Below are 15,999 nucleotides of genomic sequence, written 5' to 3'. Positions count from 1 at the left end.
GGAAGGAAGGAAGGAAGGAAGGAAGGAGGGAGAGAGGGAGGGAGGGAGGGAGGGAGAGAGGGAGGGAGGGAAGGAAGGAAGGAAGGGAAGAAGGAAAAAAGGAAGGAAGGAAGAAAGGAAGGAAAGAGGGGAGGAAGGAGGGAAGGAAGGAAGGAAGGAGGGGAGGAAGGAGGGAAGGAAGGAAGGAGGGAAGGAAAAGAAAATACAGGGCTGAAGGTCTAGCTCACTAGGCCTTGAGTTTGATCTCTAGCATAGGGATTTTAAAAAGGCAGAAAAGCAAGGAAAAAGATTAACTAGTTCAAAGATGTTGCAGTGCTGGAAATATCCACATTGCCCTGAAACTTCTCCCCAGGCCAAGCAGGATGTGCCGAGTTGCGTAGGTCAGCCCAATACCACGCCATCACGATCTCTACCTAAGCTGAGGCATGTTTCAGAAGCAGGAAGCGTTCTGTGTCCACATATGGGGGCAGGGAAAGCAGAGGTGCTCAGACCACAGGTCTCCTGGGTCAGTCCACTCATGGAAGTATTCTGATCAGCAACCGTGGGCTTAGGAAAGGGACACAAGTCCTCAGAGGTGACAGGAGCCAGGAAGTCATGACAAGTAAGGTTCCATGTATAACAGGCATGCTATGCAACATTGGGTTCTAGTCCTGGTGACAGAGGTTCCAAGCAGCTAGAGTTAGATGTAAGAATTCAGTTGTAAGCCTTGGGTTAAATCCATTGGGACTTACGTCAAGACATGGAGCCTCCAGCTTCTGAAGAATTTTGTATGTGATACCGTCAACCGAACAGCGTAATGCCAATGCCTCACATACTCACATCCCAAAGGGTGGAGCTGTGACTCTAAGTGAACATCCCTGTACCAATGTGACTGGCTCTCCAAGTGTCGGACTTCTCTTTAATAGCTGAAAAGCCAGCCAGGGAAAGCTGTGGAGGTTGCTTCTGAATTAGCAGGCAGCACTGGGAGGAGAGAATCCCTAAAGAAATAGAGCCGAGGGCCAGAGCATTTGGAAGGCAAAAGAAGCCACTGCGGCCTGGGATGAGGAGTCTGGGCAAGTTGGAGAACTCTGCCTGAAATCAAAAATCAGAAGTCTCGAGGGTTATTTCAAGAAAGGAAAAGTATATTCAAAATGTAGATAGTGGTCTGGTTAGGAAGCAATGAGGCTTGATGTCTTGGGGTGTACCAGATATACTTATAACTTAGAGGGAGTAGAAAGTGGGAAAAAATAATCAATTAAATTGGCAGTAAAGTAAATGTGGAGCCCAAGGCAGAAGCAGTCAACAGCAGAGTTAAGTCATTTAAAAGAGGAATGGAGGGGCTGGAGAGATGGCTTAGTGGTTAAGCGCTTGCCCATGAAGCCTAAAGACCCCGGTTCGAGGCTCGGTTCCCCAGGTCCCACATTAGCCAGATGCACAAGGGGGTGCATGCGTCTGTAGTTCGTTTGCAGTGGCTGGAAGCCCTGGCGTGCCCATTCTCTCTTTCTCCCTCTATCTGTCTTTTTCTCTGTGTCTGCTGCTCTCAAATAAATAAATAAAAAATGAGCAAAAAATATTTAAAAAAAAGAGGAATGGAATTAATAGCAAAAGCAATCCTTCCATAAAGTGAGGAAAATGGCCATACCAAAATGTGCATGACTTACAAACAGGTGTAATGTGTTCAGGAGAACATAAAGGTGAGTTTCTCTTTACCTTGGGACAATGGGTTATTACTTGGCTCAGTGGAATTCAGGAGAAGGGCCTGCTCTGGTTTATTCTATGATGCCTCCAATAGCAGCTGTCAAGAGAGGCCTGCCTTGAATGGCTCCATGTTTTGAAGCAACAACTTTTACCCTGCTCAATTTTTGACTTAAGGTACAGTGAAATAATGACCCTACTTCTTTTTTGATAAGAGCAAACAGCTAGTATCTATTAGCATAAATTAATGAGAAATTTATTCAGGCCAATAAATGATGGCATGTCAAATATTATGAAGAAATCACACCAGACAGAACCCCTCTGGAACCATAAAGGAGTACCCCACAATAGAAGTGTGGCAGGCACGATGGCTCACCACCCAGCGCCTCGTGATGAGGTAAGCGTGGCCCAGGAAAAGTGCCACAGCCAAGCGCTCCCGCTTCTGTCCCTGGAGCCCAGTTCAAGTGCAGTTTCTCAGGCCCATAACACTGAGCCCACTTCAAGCTGACCCTGCACGGCCTTCCAACCACACCTATTCTGACATTAGCATGACTAAACAGCTCCGCCCTTGAGGTTGATACAACTTATTACCTGGTCCCATCCGTCTAGATCTTTCTTTGCCCTTGAATCAGCTCTTTGCCTCAAACTCTGCAGTGTCTCTAACCCATTCTTAGCTGACTTGCAACCTTCAAATTTGTACATGACTGTATGATGTGTGACGTACGATATGAGAGTTAATACTAACAAATGAGATTGGTATAAAAGAGCCTGTGAATGCACGACCCCCATTCCCCACCGAGAGGGGTCCCTGTGGAGGGAGGGGGACAGAGAGGAGGCTAACGATGGTACCAACACGGCTGCATGCACTCTGTGTACATAACAAATAAAAAGTAAAAAAGAGCCTGTGATTGCCAATGGAAATCTATTGAGCAAAATAAGGAGTGCCTAGAAAACTGTATTCAAGAAAATTATTCAATAAAGTCTGATACTGTAGGAACTGGGGAGATTGCTCATGGACCAGTGCTTGTCACACAAGTATAAGGGTCTGATAGGGCCTGGTTTTCCCTGAGTCTGATTCCCCAGCAGCCACGTAAATAACTGGAATGGTCTGGTCATACATAACTATAACCCTATTTTAAAAATTATTTTGTTTATTTTTATTTATTTATTTGAGAGCTACAGACACAGAGAGAAAGAAGCAGTGTGTGTGTGTGTGTGTGTGTGTGTGTGTGTGTGTGAGAGAGAGAGAGAGAGAGAGAGAGAGAGAGAGAGAGAGAGAGAGAATGGGCATGCCAGGGCCTCCAGAAACTGCAAACGAACTCCAGATGCATGTGCCCCCTTGTGTATCTGGCTAATGTGGGTCCTGGGGAATCGAGCCTGGAACTGGGGTCCTTAGGCTTCATAGGCAAGCGCCTAACTGCTAAGCCATCTCTCCAGCCCTATAACCTTATTTTTGTGGATAATGGAGACAGGAGAATCACTGGAGCTCACTGGTCAGCCAGTTTGACCTAAAACAGCAGTACCAGATTCACTGAGGAGCAATGAAGGGTGGACACCCCACATTCTCCACTGGCTTCTGCACATGCACACACAAGGGCAAATACATCTACACACACACACGTGCATACACCATATTCATCTCACACATACTGCACACAAATACACACACACACACACACACACACACACACACACACACACACACACACAGGCTAACATGGAACACAGGCTAACACTCTGCTATTGAGCTATATTCCCAGTTCAATATTCCTTCTTAAAGTCACAGCTTTAGTTAGAACCTTGATGCAGATGGAGAGCCGACAGGCACAGGCTGCTGAGTCACTGTTCTCTTCTCATTGGCAGTTTTGGAGAGTAAGTCACCATAGCAACAGAAACATCACCAAGGACCATCGGTTCTTGTACTTTAGCTTTTATTTCATTGAATCCGAATGTTTACACTGAGCACTTTGAGAACTTTATTTCAGTAAGTGAAAAGAAAAAAGCTGCAATAGATTTAACAGTTCAAAAGGAGAAAATAGAAAACTCAGGGAACCCACAGAGAAACACCCGAGTAAGGAAATTAAATGATTTCCAGGACAACCTCATACACCATCACAAACCTATCAGACTCACAGAGGTAGGCACCACACAGAAACTGAAGGCTGAGTGCTGATACCCACGTATCCTGAGGGCTCAGTGACCCTGCTTGACCATCAGGAACCTTCCTTGCAGCTGAGGTGAATTTTTAAAATCTCTAAGATCCTCTGACTTCCTTGTGAGCATCTTATGGAATTCTAGAAAGGGAAATCTAGGAATTCAGAGCTTCCTGGAGAATTCTATGTCCTCTGTCACTATAGGTGAGATTTCAGGACCATTCTGCAGTCACAGTGGGCATTCTTCTGTCTCCTTCACTCTTAAAAACTAGAGAGACCGTGCCACCCTGCACTGCTTTGCTGGCATTTCTGCAGGAGAGGATTTCTTTTAAACCAGACTTAAATGATGATGTGTTCTGAAAAAAAGTAGCTATTTTTTCCCCTTCGATATTGGGGATGAAATCTGGGGGCCTTTCCCACTCTGCTGTACCACAGAGCTGTATCCTAGCCCATTTTTAACAATTTTTTTTTAAATATTTTGTTTGAGAGAGAAAGAGGCAGATAGAGAGAATGGGCATGTCAGGGCCTCTCTGTAGCCACTGCAAATGAACTCCAGATGCATGTATCACCCTGCATATTTGGCTTTCGTGGGAACTGGGGAATCAAACCTCTGCCTTTAGGCTTCATAGGCAAGCACCTTAAACACCAGGCCTTCTCTCCAGCACCCCCTTTTTAAATGTTTTTATTTGAGACAGTGATCACTAAGTTGCCCAGCCTGACCTTGGACTCACTCCTCAGCCCATGTAGACCCTGAGCTTGTTATCTACCTACCATATAGCTTCCCAAGGAGCTGAGATGACAGGCCAGTCCCACCAGCCCAGCTGAAAGGTTTTACTTTTATGCCCCTAAAGAAGTAAGCCATTCATAAGGGATGCTTTATTTGTTCATTATATGTGCTGTTATAAATGATCACTGCTTGTTTTGATTCTTTTAAAAGTAAGCAGGTTAACATCATGTAGAAAAATACTAGAGCAAAGAGACTTCTTATTTTATGTTAAGCTAAAGACATTTTTATTCTGCAGCATGTCTATGCTGTGATTATGAATTTTACCAGTAAATATTAGCAGAAAGAAATTATTTTTTTCTTAAACATTTCCTATCTTGATAAACCTTATTTGAAAGATTACTGCAATATGTTTAACAGGCATCTAATCTAGGGAAGTTTATTAAAGTCTTGCCGTGAAGTTCCTCAGCCCAGCTTTGCACTGCCGTTTTGGATGTTCAATGTTGAGCTCTAAATAGAAGCAGATAGTTAAAAGTAGGTTTTTTATATGAGCTTACACAAATATATATTAAATAATTCCATACACACATATCTATCTATCTATCTATCTATCTATCTATCTATCTATCTATCTATCTATCTGAATACCCTTTATGGCTTCTGTTGTACTCCATCCATTTGCTCTTCTTTGGATCTCTTTATCCATGGTTACTTATGTGCTTGTGAAATGGGGAGGCACATTACCACAGAAGAAAAGAAATATTCTTTATGTCCAAATGTCACATAGTGTGCTTGACTAAGAAGTGTCTACTCTCCCCTCTCTGTGGGACATCTTTGTCATGGGGGAAGGGAAGGGTCATCAGAAAATGTCTTGTGTTGTCTCTCTGTCCAATATAACTGCACAGGGCAAGATGTCTTTCTGAGACTACTCTTTGGAGGAAAAGACAAGATGCACTACATTGTCGAAACTCAACAAAGATAAATGAAGGAAGAAAAGAAACAAAAAAATTGAGAAATAGAGCCAAGCAGTAGCTGTTTTGTTTCTTTTTGACAAAATAATTATTAACTATTTTTTTCCAGTATAGGCACTGTTATTCAAATGAGATATTGGCCTTTACCTATAGTTATTTGTTTATTTGGTTTAAAAACCATGAGTAATAATGCACTGTTATTGTGTTTTAAAATACTTTAAGGGAACTAGCCTGTAGGTATGTATACTCTGACCAACAAATCCTGAGAGAAATGTCTTTTTTTTTTTTTTATTTCTAAAATGTATTGGGACTGTGACACTAGCAAGTTCTAGCTTGTTTCTGCTATCAAATTTCAAAGTATTGGACTAAGACATGTTTTGCAGAATTCTCTGTGGAAGTGTCGCATGTCAGTGGAAATGATTTTAACCATCCTATTCTTTTGTAAAGTACAGAAGATGTTCCGAAAGTCATGATTAGCTAAGAAACACAAAAGGAAGGTAGCATTTGATAATTACAGAAGAGTGATGCAAGCCCACACAGGAACCTACCCCCGTGGCACTCTGATCGGGATCCTTAGTTCCTGTTGAGTCAATCCTTGCGGATTTCTATAACAACAACAACAACAAAAAGATGTGGTTTGAGGAAAAATCGATATACACACACATACATACTTGTGCACACATGCATGTGGACTCGCTCATATACATTTGGGCCACTCCTTCTTCTATGAAAACGCTACAAAAGCTCATAAATAATTATGGGGTGGGGAGGCAGTGGATGATTGTGGGTATGTAATGTCTTATCAGAAACCATTTGTCCTGCACAATGTGAATCTCTCCTAAACTGTATGGGATAAGAGAGTTTAAAAGATTCTGAAGCATTAGACCTTTCACTCAGATAGCAATAAAATCTTTTTTTTTTTTTTTCAAAAAATATACTGTGCTGGCTCAGTGGAGAAGGCAGTAAGTATACTTACCCACATGATTTCAATGCAATGGTCAGGTGTAATCCCTGATTCTTTTGAGGGATTTGTAGATCTACAGATTGTGAACTACTCTGATCACAGCCTTTTAAGCATACATAAAAATGCTGGTGGAGAAGTACTTATTTTAAGATAGAAATTTGAATGTGGAACATCTCCCTGTTCCTAGTGTGAAGTATCAAGCATACACAGAGTTTTTATTTGGGTCATTCCTGGAGCTACTGTAACAATTTTGTTTTACTACCTTGGCTAACTAGAGCCCTCAAGTATGCCAAGGACTCAATTTTATCGTCACTATACTTATGCCCCCTCAAAACTGGGGCTAGAGTTAGGATGATTTGAATGAGGCATTCGTCTCAAAAATTTATTTTATTTATTAGAGGGAGAGGCAGTTAGAAAGAGAATGGGCATAGCAGGGCCTTCAGCCCCTGCAAATGAACTCCAGGTGGATGTGCCACCTTGTGCATATGGCTTATGTGGGTCCTGAGGAACTGAACCTGGGTCCTTTGGCTTTGAAGGCAAGTACCTTAACCTCTAAGCCATTTTTTTCAGCTGTCAGAAGGGAATTTCAATTAAAAAATAAGCTCAAAATTTGTAAAGATTAATGCCAGCCAGACTACTCCTGGGCATATGCTCCATGGACTCTCAGTCCTACCACAGTAATACCTGCATTAGCCATGCTCACTAGAGCACCAGATACAACAGCAAGGACATGGAACCAGCCTAGATGTCTATCGTCAGATAAATGAATGGATTTTAAAAATGTGATGCATATATCCCATGTAATTTTATTCAGCCACAAAGGAAATTGAAATCATGAAATTTCAAGGAAAATAGATAGATCTGGACATTATTATATTAAGCAAGGAGTCCAGACTCAGAAAGACCAATACATCATTTGTCTCTCCCATATGTAGATCCTAGTTTTTAACTTTTAACATGCGTGTATTGTGTGTGTTTGTGTGTGTGTGTGTCTTATAAGTATGCAGATAATACAGTATGTGTGTGAAGGTCACCTTCAAGATATTGGTCCTTTCCTTCACCCATTTTCTGGGACAAGATCTCTCTTGTTGTTTTTGCTACTAGCAGGCCAATTCTAATGTCCCATGTGCTTCAGGATGCTCCCAACCCCACCTCTCATTGCTGTATTACATTGGGATAATAGCATATGTGCCACTTTGTGCATAGCTTTATGTCAGTGTTGCAGATCTGATATCTAGTCAGCAGATCTGCAGAGCAAGTGCTGTTAGTAACTAATTTGTCTCCCAGCCCCTAATTTTATGTGTATATAAGAAAATCTAGGTGCAGCTATAAGCCATGAAACTAGAAAGAACACCATAAGTGAGGAAGAAGGGGTATACAAGAAGGGATAGAAGAAAAGGCAATAGAATACATGTGACATGACAGTGAAAATAGAATCAATAGGGGTGGAAAGATACAAACATGGGGTGGCAACAGAGAGGAATGGGAGAGGAGGATCAATAGAAACCAAGTACATAGGAAAATGCCATCATGTCTTAGTATGCTAATTATAAATTAGATTCAAAGTGAAGGTTAATTGACAAGAGTTTATGATAAACAAAGTGCTACTTTTCAAAAAACACAAATGCTGCCCCAGGACTCGCATGGCTCAATTTAATCTCATTCTGTTAATCCCTATGAAGCAAGTATGAATCCACATCACAGTGATCCAGTTCTCTACCTCAATCTGAGAGCTATGTGACATGATTGGGCCTTTACTAACATCAAGGATATTACTGAAATGGGCAGAGAACTACAGCCAACAGAAGGGGACAGGGGCATACCAGCGTGATGTAGTGGGGACTTGAAAAGCTGGATGGAAGGTTCTCCAAGAGTTCTGCAGTTCTCTCCTGGTGAGAAGATATGCTATTAACCCAAGATTAGAACTCAAGAAAGGATGTTTATTTCTCAAGGCCACAGAATATATTTTCCAGCAATCACTGAAATAAAATCCCAGTAAGTGCACAAAAAAAATGAAACACATGAAAAATTACCCTTCCTCAGATGGCTGTCTTGTACCAGATGTCTCTGTCTGAGGTCTGTTCTATAAGGCAGACATGCATAGGAAAAGATTGGGAGATTCTTTTATACTGCAATGTGAGCAACACTAAGTGGGTCTGCTACTTTCCAAACCTTAAGAGCTCTTACTGTGGCATCCTGAAAGGCCAGGCGGCCTGCTTTTATTTTTTTGAACCGGACATGGCATTGGGAACTCCAAAAGTGCATATTAAAATATAGATATCTAGGTTTAGGTTCCCTTGTTTAACATGCTTTCCTTAATTCCCCAGTAAAAGGAGAAACAACTAGAAGGCATGGTCCACCAGAAATAGGACCTAGGAGAGGCATTGCTTGCCAGAGAGAAAAAAAAAAAAAACAACAAACAAACATACTTGTAGCAGAGATACACACCGAAGATACCTCTCCCAAAGCACAGGTTTGCTCAGAACTAGTCTGCCATGGGGAGTTTATGTGTCAAAAAGGATTAGTTAAGCCATTGATATTCTCATAATTCTGTGTCCAAAAAGTATAAAACCCTCAAGATAAGACCTGAGAACCAAAACTCTTTTGTAATCTTCCTATAAAACTACATACCATAGCACATGTATCATGAGTCTTAAATTGAATTATTCTGGTGGTCAACAAATACTGATCAACTCTCTCTTCTTGATGTACCCCATTCAACACAAACACCATTAAGGAACTTATAATGGTAATTTTTTTGTTGTGTGAGGCAGAGTCTCATGTAGCCTAGGCCTTGAATTCCCTGTGTAACAGAGGGAGGTGTTTTAATTCTGGAAAATTCCCATGTAAACTTAAAAAATATCATACAGTGGTTTCTCTTCTTAGACACAGACAAGTAAGACTTAAACAAAAAACATTTTGGTGTTACCATTGGCATAATGAAAGGTACAAATGGATAAATATGATGGATACCAAATGATTGTACAACAAAAAAAAGACAAATTTGTCTCTGAATAGTCCCTTGAAATTGTGCCTAGACACCTGTGCTACATACAATTCCTATGCACGTTCACAGGCATGAAGAGTGGGTTTTCTACAGTATTGTGCAAGACACGGGGTTAAGGAATGCATTCCATATGGTCAAGGGGGCCAAAACATCTGAAACTATTCAGGCAGACCTCTATCAACCAAAACCCAACGAAATCTATATTGTACAACATTGGCATCACTATATTTTTATTGACACTTGTGTCTAGAAACAGTTGGTTAATATTTAGCCATAATATTTGAGGTTCTTGATCTTTCCTTCAAGACCTAAATCCTAATGGGCATATTTTAAAATTGTTTACTAGTATACACTTACCAAGGGCAGTGCTTTATTCATCAGTAATTTTATTATGTGTTATGTGTTAAAGCTCACTATGGTCAGAGTGAGGGAAGAACCTTGAACCTGGATTAGACCTGGCTTATATAGATAGCTCCAGACCAGTCAGGGCTACTTAGCAAGACCATTTCTCCAAACAAAACAAAACAAGCAAAACATGTTTTCATTCTATTCTTAGGATGTCTCTAAACAAGAGGCTTATATTTAAATAACTACTGTACTTTTGTGTAACTACTAAGCGAATGGTGGATGAATGTTCAAAATGAACAAATCTACATGGCCAATTCCCACTTAAATCAAGAAATAAAAAAAATAGAAAAACTGTCTGCAGACCTTTCCCCTAAGGTAATTCTTACCCTGACTCCCAACATTTTGCTTTAGAGCTTCACTACTTTTTCTTAGAAGTTTGTTTCTTGATTCAGGTTTCTTATCTTTTATCTTTTTAACGTAGTTTGGGTTGACTGTCTAACAGTTTCTTTAGCCCTTTCACTCTCTGTGGAACCCGAAGATGTTCTTGCTGTCTGACTTTTGTGAATAATGTCACTGAACATTCTTGGAAATGTTTTTGGAGGTACAGACTTCTGTTGTGTGCATTCATGCTAGGAGTTTCTGGGCTTTGCAGTATACATGTGACTAGTTTTGGTACATAACAGATATTTTCCCATTGGCCTAATTCTTAATAAAGAAATAGTATGTAGTACTACTTAAACTTGCATCAGCTGTGTATGGAAACTTCCATTGTCCACATCCCCAATATTATGGGTTATCTTTTCTCTTGTGTGCTTTGTGTTTGTGTTATGCTTGGCTGTGTGTGGCGTGTGTGTGTGTGTGATGCTCGGGTGAGTGCTGATGTGTACACCCCATGCACACATATGGAGAGGCTAGAGGAGGAAGGCTGAATGTCCTTTTCTATATCTTTCTGCCTTAATTCGTGAGTCAGAGCCTCTCACTGAAACTGCACCTGCCCTCCTCCCCCTCTGTTTGGTCAGACTGGCTGCCCAGGGAGTACCAACCATCCTCTGTCTCTGCCACCTTCATGTTGCTGTTACAGGCATGAGTGATCACACCCAGCTTTTTTTTAAAGTGTATGTTGGGAATCAAATCCAAGTCCTGTTGGTGCAACAAATGCTCCTACTCACTAAGCCATCTCCCCAGATGCTGATTTTTAATAATGACTAAACTATAGGTCAAAACAAAGCACACATGGAAAACAGATATATGACTCTCATAAGTCATGTAAATTAAATATCTTTGTACTTACTTCCTTGATTGAGAAACAAAACTTTGAAATGACAAGCTCATGACTGACATTTCCCCTCTCCAGATTATCCACTTCCTGAGTTAATATTAATGATTTACATGCCTAGCTTCATAGTTTTATCCTCAGATGTTTATTTCTAAATGTTACAGTCTATTTTGTGCATTTTGAGTTTTATATATATGAACGTTTCTGCTATGATTTGAGTTAGTTTTCTGTGAATCTAGTAATAGATAAAGCTCATTTTATTATTTATTTATTTAAGAGAGAAAGAGGCAGATAGAGAAATAACGGGTGTACCAGAGCCTCTAGCCATTGCAAATTAACTCCAGACACATGCACCACCTTGTGCATCTGGCTTATGTGGGTACTGGGGAATCAAACCTGGGCCCTTGGGTTTCCCAGGCAAGCTCTTTTAACTGCTCAGCCATATATTCAGTCTCAAGCTCATTTTCTACATAGGACTAGTCAGTTGGTTTTCCACTGTTTGTGAAAACACTATTATTTCCAGGCTGAACTACATTTGGATCTTTGTAGAATATACTTATATGTGATCATATACATCTGGGCCTATTTCTTAACTATTGTATTCTATTAGAATATTTCTCTATACTTATGTCAACATCACCTCTTCTTATTTTCTTACTTGGCTTAGACTGTCTTAAAGCCAAACTGTATATTCACAACTACATTATTTTTTTTTCAGTTTCCTTGGCTTTTCTGAGTAGTTTGTATTTTAGAGTAAACATGTGAATTTCCACCTAAATAGTATAGGTCACTTTTCATAGGACTTGCCTTGACCTATATATGGACCAATTTTGTAAATGTTCACACCTTAATACAGACATTTTGACTCTAATAATATGCAGACCTTCACTTATTTAGATCTTCATTGTTTGTTTGTTTTTCTTTAATTTTTTTTTTCTCAGAGATGTTTTGCCATTTTCTATGTGGTTTTGAAGCTGCATTTTGTTAGACTTGATCCTGCACGTTTCATATTGTGGGGGCTATTTCAAGTTAAAACTTTCATTTTCTTTCCACACTGTTGCTTATACATAGAAGTATAATTAATGATTATTATATTGGCTTTTTTTTTTTTTTCAAGGTAGAGTTCCACTCTAGCCCAGGCTGACCTGGAATTCACGATGTAGTCTCAGGGTGGCCTCAACTCATGGCGATCCTCCTACCTCTGCCTCCCAAGTGCTGAAATTTTAAGTGTGAGCCCCCACACCTGGCTCTGTATTGACTTTCCTGTTCAGTGACTTTGTGAGTTCTTTAATGGGTTTACAAATGCAGTCTGCTGATACCTTGATTGGATTTTTTTTAATCACTGTAAATCAGCTTGAGGACAAGTGACAACCTGACAAGAGCAAGAGCTCTGGGTCGCCTTTTTATTTTGGTATGTAATTTTTCACATGTTTAACTTCATGTATATTTTTTGTCAGATTTATCCCTAAGATTTTGAATTTTATGGTATGCTTATATTTAACTTTGATTTTTTTTAATTGTTTGCTTGTATTCATGGAAATGCAATAAATTTTTAAAAAAATTGTTTGTTTATTTATTATTTGAGAGCAACAGACAGAGCGAGAAGGAGGCAGAGAGAGAGACACAGAGAGAATGGGTGTGCCAGGGCCTCCAGCCACTGCAAATGAACTCCTGACGATGTGCCCCCTTATGCATCTGGCTAATGTGTGTCCTGGAGAGGTGAGCCTCGAACTGGGGTCCCTAAGCTTCACAGGCAAGTGCTTAACTGCTAAGCCATCTCTCCAGCCCTGCAATGAATTTTTTATACTAATAATGTATCCTGAAATTGTGCCAACTGCATTTTTTTTGACTGCTCAGAACTTTTCAATGGATGGTTGTCTATTTTTTATTGCAAATTCAATTTGTTATTAGGTATAGAGATTTTCAATTTATTTCCTTATGAGTAAACTTTGGTGATTTGTATCTTTCATATTCTTTTATTTCCCTACATTGTCAAGTGTATTAAAAATAAGACACTTTTTCCTAATCATAATATCACTGCATGGAAAAACTCTAATCATGTCACCTTTGTGATTTCTGTCATTGATAATCTCTACTATTTTTTTTTTCTATTCATTCTGACTGAAGGTTTATAAAATTACTAATTTTCTTTAAAAGTGGCATTTGGTTTCATTCATTTCTTGGGTTATTTTTCTGTTTTCTATTCCATTAGTGATTGATCTTAATATTTGTTTCTTCAGGTTTCTTACCAACAATGGGTTTTCTGTGCTTTTTTTTTTTCTCTACATAAAAGTAAGGACTGCAATTGTGAGATGATATTTTCATCTACACTGAGCATCTAGTGCTAATAATTTCACTACTGCTCGTATTTATTTCATTTAATTAAAAATTCTTATTATGAACATCTTGTGCAGGTAATGCCAGGCACTGTAAGTTCATGGATATCCAGAGTTGTGAAGGGGAAAGTGAGGGGGAGGGAGGGAATTATCATGGTTTATTGTCAATAAAAAATAAAAAAAATCTTAGTTTCCTTTTGATTTATTTGACATGAATTCCTTAGAACTTGATGTTTAATTTCCAACTCAGAATTTTTCAATGTCCTTTTTTTTTGTTGTTGTTGTTGTTTTGTTTTTTGAGTTAGGGTCTCACTCTAGTTCAGGCTGACCTGGAATTCATTATGTAGTCTCTGGGTGGCCTTGAACTCATGGTGATCCTACCTCTGCCTCCCAAGTGCTGGGATTAAAGTCATGCACCACCATGCCTGGCTCAAACACTGGTCTAACATAATACTATTTTGAGAGCATGTTTTTGTGTTTCTTATTCTCTTAAATGTAGTTAAATGAGTTTTATATCTTAGAATATGGCTTTAGTTTGTAAAATATTTTAGGAGTACATGTGGTAATGTTTTATTTAATCAATATAATTTGCTCTGAAATAATGTCTTGGTTATTGTTCAGTTTTTGAGTTTTGCCTCCAATCCAACCCCACTTGTAGACTGAGAGCTTCATTTGTATGGGCTATCATTGTAAGTTTCACCTCATTTAGCTTAAAGCTAGTTCCATATTAAAAATGGATACAACTGGATTTGTATCAATTCATCGACTATTGCAAAAGAAAGTTTCTCACATGTAGAGGATGAACATCTGGAAAGACTGGCTCCATCCTTGTCTGTGGCTCATCACCAAAATATCCTTTATTTTCCACCCCTAGTGTTTCTGCAGGAGGGCTGTCAAAAAGGAAGTGGAACATTAACACAAGCTATGAGACAAGACAAGCCTAATGATCGAAGCTCAACTCCCAAGTACCCATGTAAAGCCAGATGCACAAAGTGGCACATGCATCTGAAGATTGCTTGCAGTGGCTGTTGTTTCTGGAGCCATGCCCATTCTCTCTCCCTCTCTCATTACAAATAAATTAGAAAGTTAAAAATTAAACCATCTAAAGAATTTTTCGATACTGATGCTTAGGTGTAAGCAAGTACAATGTCTCAGGGAGGAACCAGTTTCAATGTTCCTGAAAAATCCCTGCATGATTTCTGTACACAGAAAAGTGCAGGAACCACTGGGATAAGGATCTGGATAATATTAAGCATGGAATGCTTACTTCAGTATTATTTTTACTTGGTCTTCAGAAAGAAACTTACACTTCCCCCAACTGGTATCTGCAATGGCCGCAAAGTCTGTTAAGTTCTTTGTAATGGTTCCCTTCAACACATAACATGCAAGCATACCTCTGAACTTGCTTCAATTTAATGCATTTCTGATGACGAATTAATAATGTGATAGCCCCAGTCATAACTATGGCAAGCACAACAGTCATGATGGAGATACCTGCAATGTTCAAAAGTGGGATTTAGCCAGTGCATCCATGTCAGGATAACAATATAAACATTTCATGGGGCTGCTGAAATCCTGTTTCTCCTGAAGGATTTTAATTTTTCCTTCCTCCAATTTTTAACATAGAATGAAATTCTAAACATCATACAAATCATGATTCATAGTACCAGTTGACAGACAACTCCCAAGATTTCATTATATCTAAGGGAAGCTACATTCAACAAGGAAAGCTTAGTTTGTTAGTTATTAACACAATGTTAAAAAAGGGAGGGCCCTTGCTGTGTTGTGGGTTTTCTGATGTGGTAAGCCACAGTTAGAGGAAGGTATATTAACTCTAAAGGGTGAATATAGTAAATTCAGTTTGTGTCCCCAAAACATGGAAAATAATACAACATAAAAATTCATGTAGAATTGCTAGAAATACATAGTGGAACAAAAGGAAGCTTTCCCAGTTTTGGGTACGTGCAAGTATGAGTATATCCTAGGTGCTCACTGGTGAGATTGATGGTTTCTCCCCAGGCTGTAATTATCTGTCCTTCATCACACTCGCATTCAGGTTCATGACCATCTACCTGGAAGAGCAGTAAGTTGTATAATTTTAGTTAAGTAACTGAAAGCAGCTATGCTTTATACCTCATTTAGAATCATGTTAGTTTTACATCAAACATATGCAATTAGACAATACTTGAAAGAGTCTCTCATCCATCTCAGAGAGTTTTAAGCTATTGGCTTTAGGAAAGATGTTAACTTCAAAATATAAATTGCTAGTATTGAACAATGTTGATCCAAAAATAGAATTTTATTTTTTCCTTTCAAAAGGTTTAGTCTAGAGTTGACACTGGTATAATTTAACAATAAGTGGTATTGTGAGAGAAAAAAGTTTCTAAAACTCAGGTTTTATTTTCATATGTAGGCTGTTGGGTTTCTAAATTAGCAATCTGATCATAAAATATTTATTTAAACTCTGGCCATATCTTTGTGTGATGTGTATGTAAACTATATAGCTAATTTTAAAAACACATACAAGGTCAATAATAATAGCTAAC

The 15,999-nt window shown here is 39.2% G+C and overlaps 1 protein-coding gene across 2 annotated transcripts in view; it reads right to left on the bottom strand.

Annotated features, from left to right (window-relative positions):
- Positions 1-4,874: 4,874 nt before the first annotated feature.
- The window catches only part of Adam7 (ADAM metallopeptidase domain 7), a 47,609-nt gene continuing 36,484 nt past the window's right edge, over positions 4,875-15,999 (bottom strand). The window contains exons 18-23 of one of the 2 annotated variants that reach the window (XM_045131547.1): positions 15,447-15,525; positions 14,848-14,947; positions 14,244-14,343; positions 8,310-8,375; positions 6,071-6,127; positions 4,875-5,061 (exon numbers count right to left, since the gene is read on the bottom strand). In XM_045131547.1, the coding sequence (XP_044987482.1) occupies positions 5,017-5,061; positions 6,071-6,127; positions 8,310-8,375; positions 14,244-14,343; positions 14,848-14,947; positions 15,447-15,525 (447 nt within the window). In that variant the 3' untranslated portion in view covers positions 4,875-5,016. The remainder of the gene's footprint in view (positions 5,062-6,070; positions 6,128-8,309; positions 8,376-14,243; positions 14,344-14,847; positions 14,948-15,446; positions 15,526-15,999) is intronic. The other variant, XM_045131548.1, reaches the window with a different exon arrangement.

This window comes from Jaculus jaculus, chromosome 12 (assembly GCF_020740685.1).
Source record: "Jaculus jaculus isolate mJacJac1 chromosome 12, mJacJac1.mat.Y.cur, whole genome shotgun sequence".
In the NCBI taxonomy this organism is placed as follows: domain Eukaryota; kingdom Metazoa; phylum Chordata; class Mammalia; order Rodentia; family Dipodidae; genus Jaculus; species Jaculus jaculus.
This window is presented reverse-complemented; position numbering and strand designations above follow the sequence as displayed.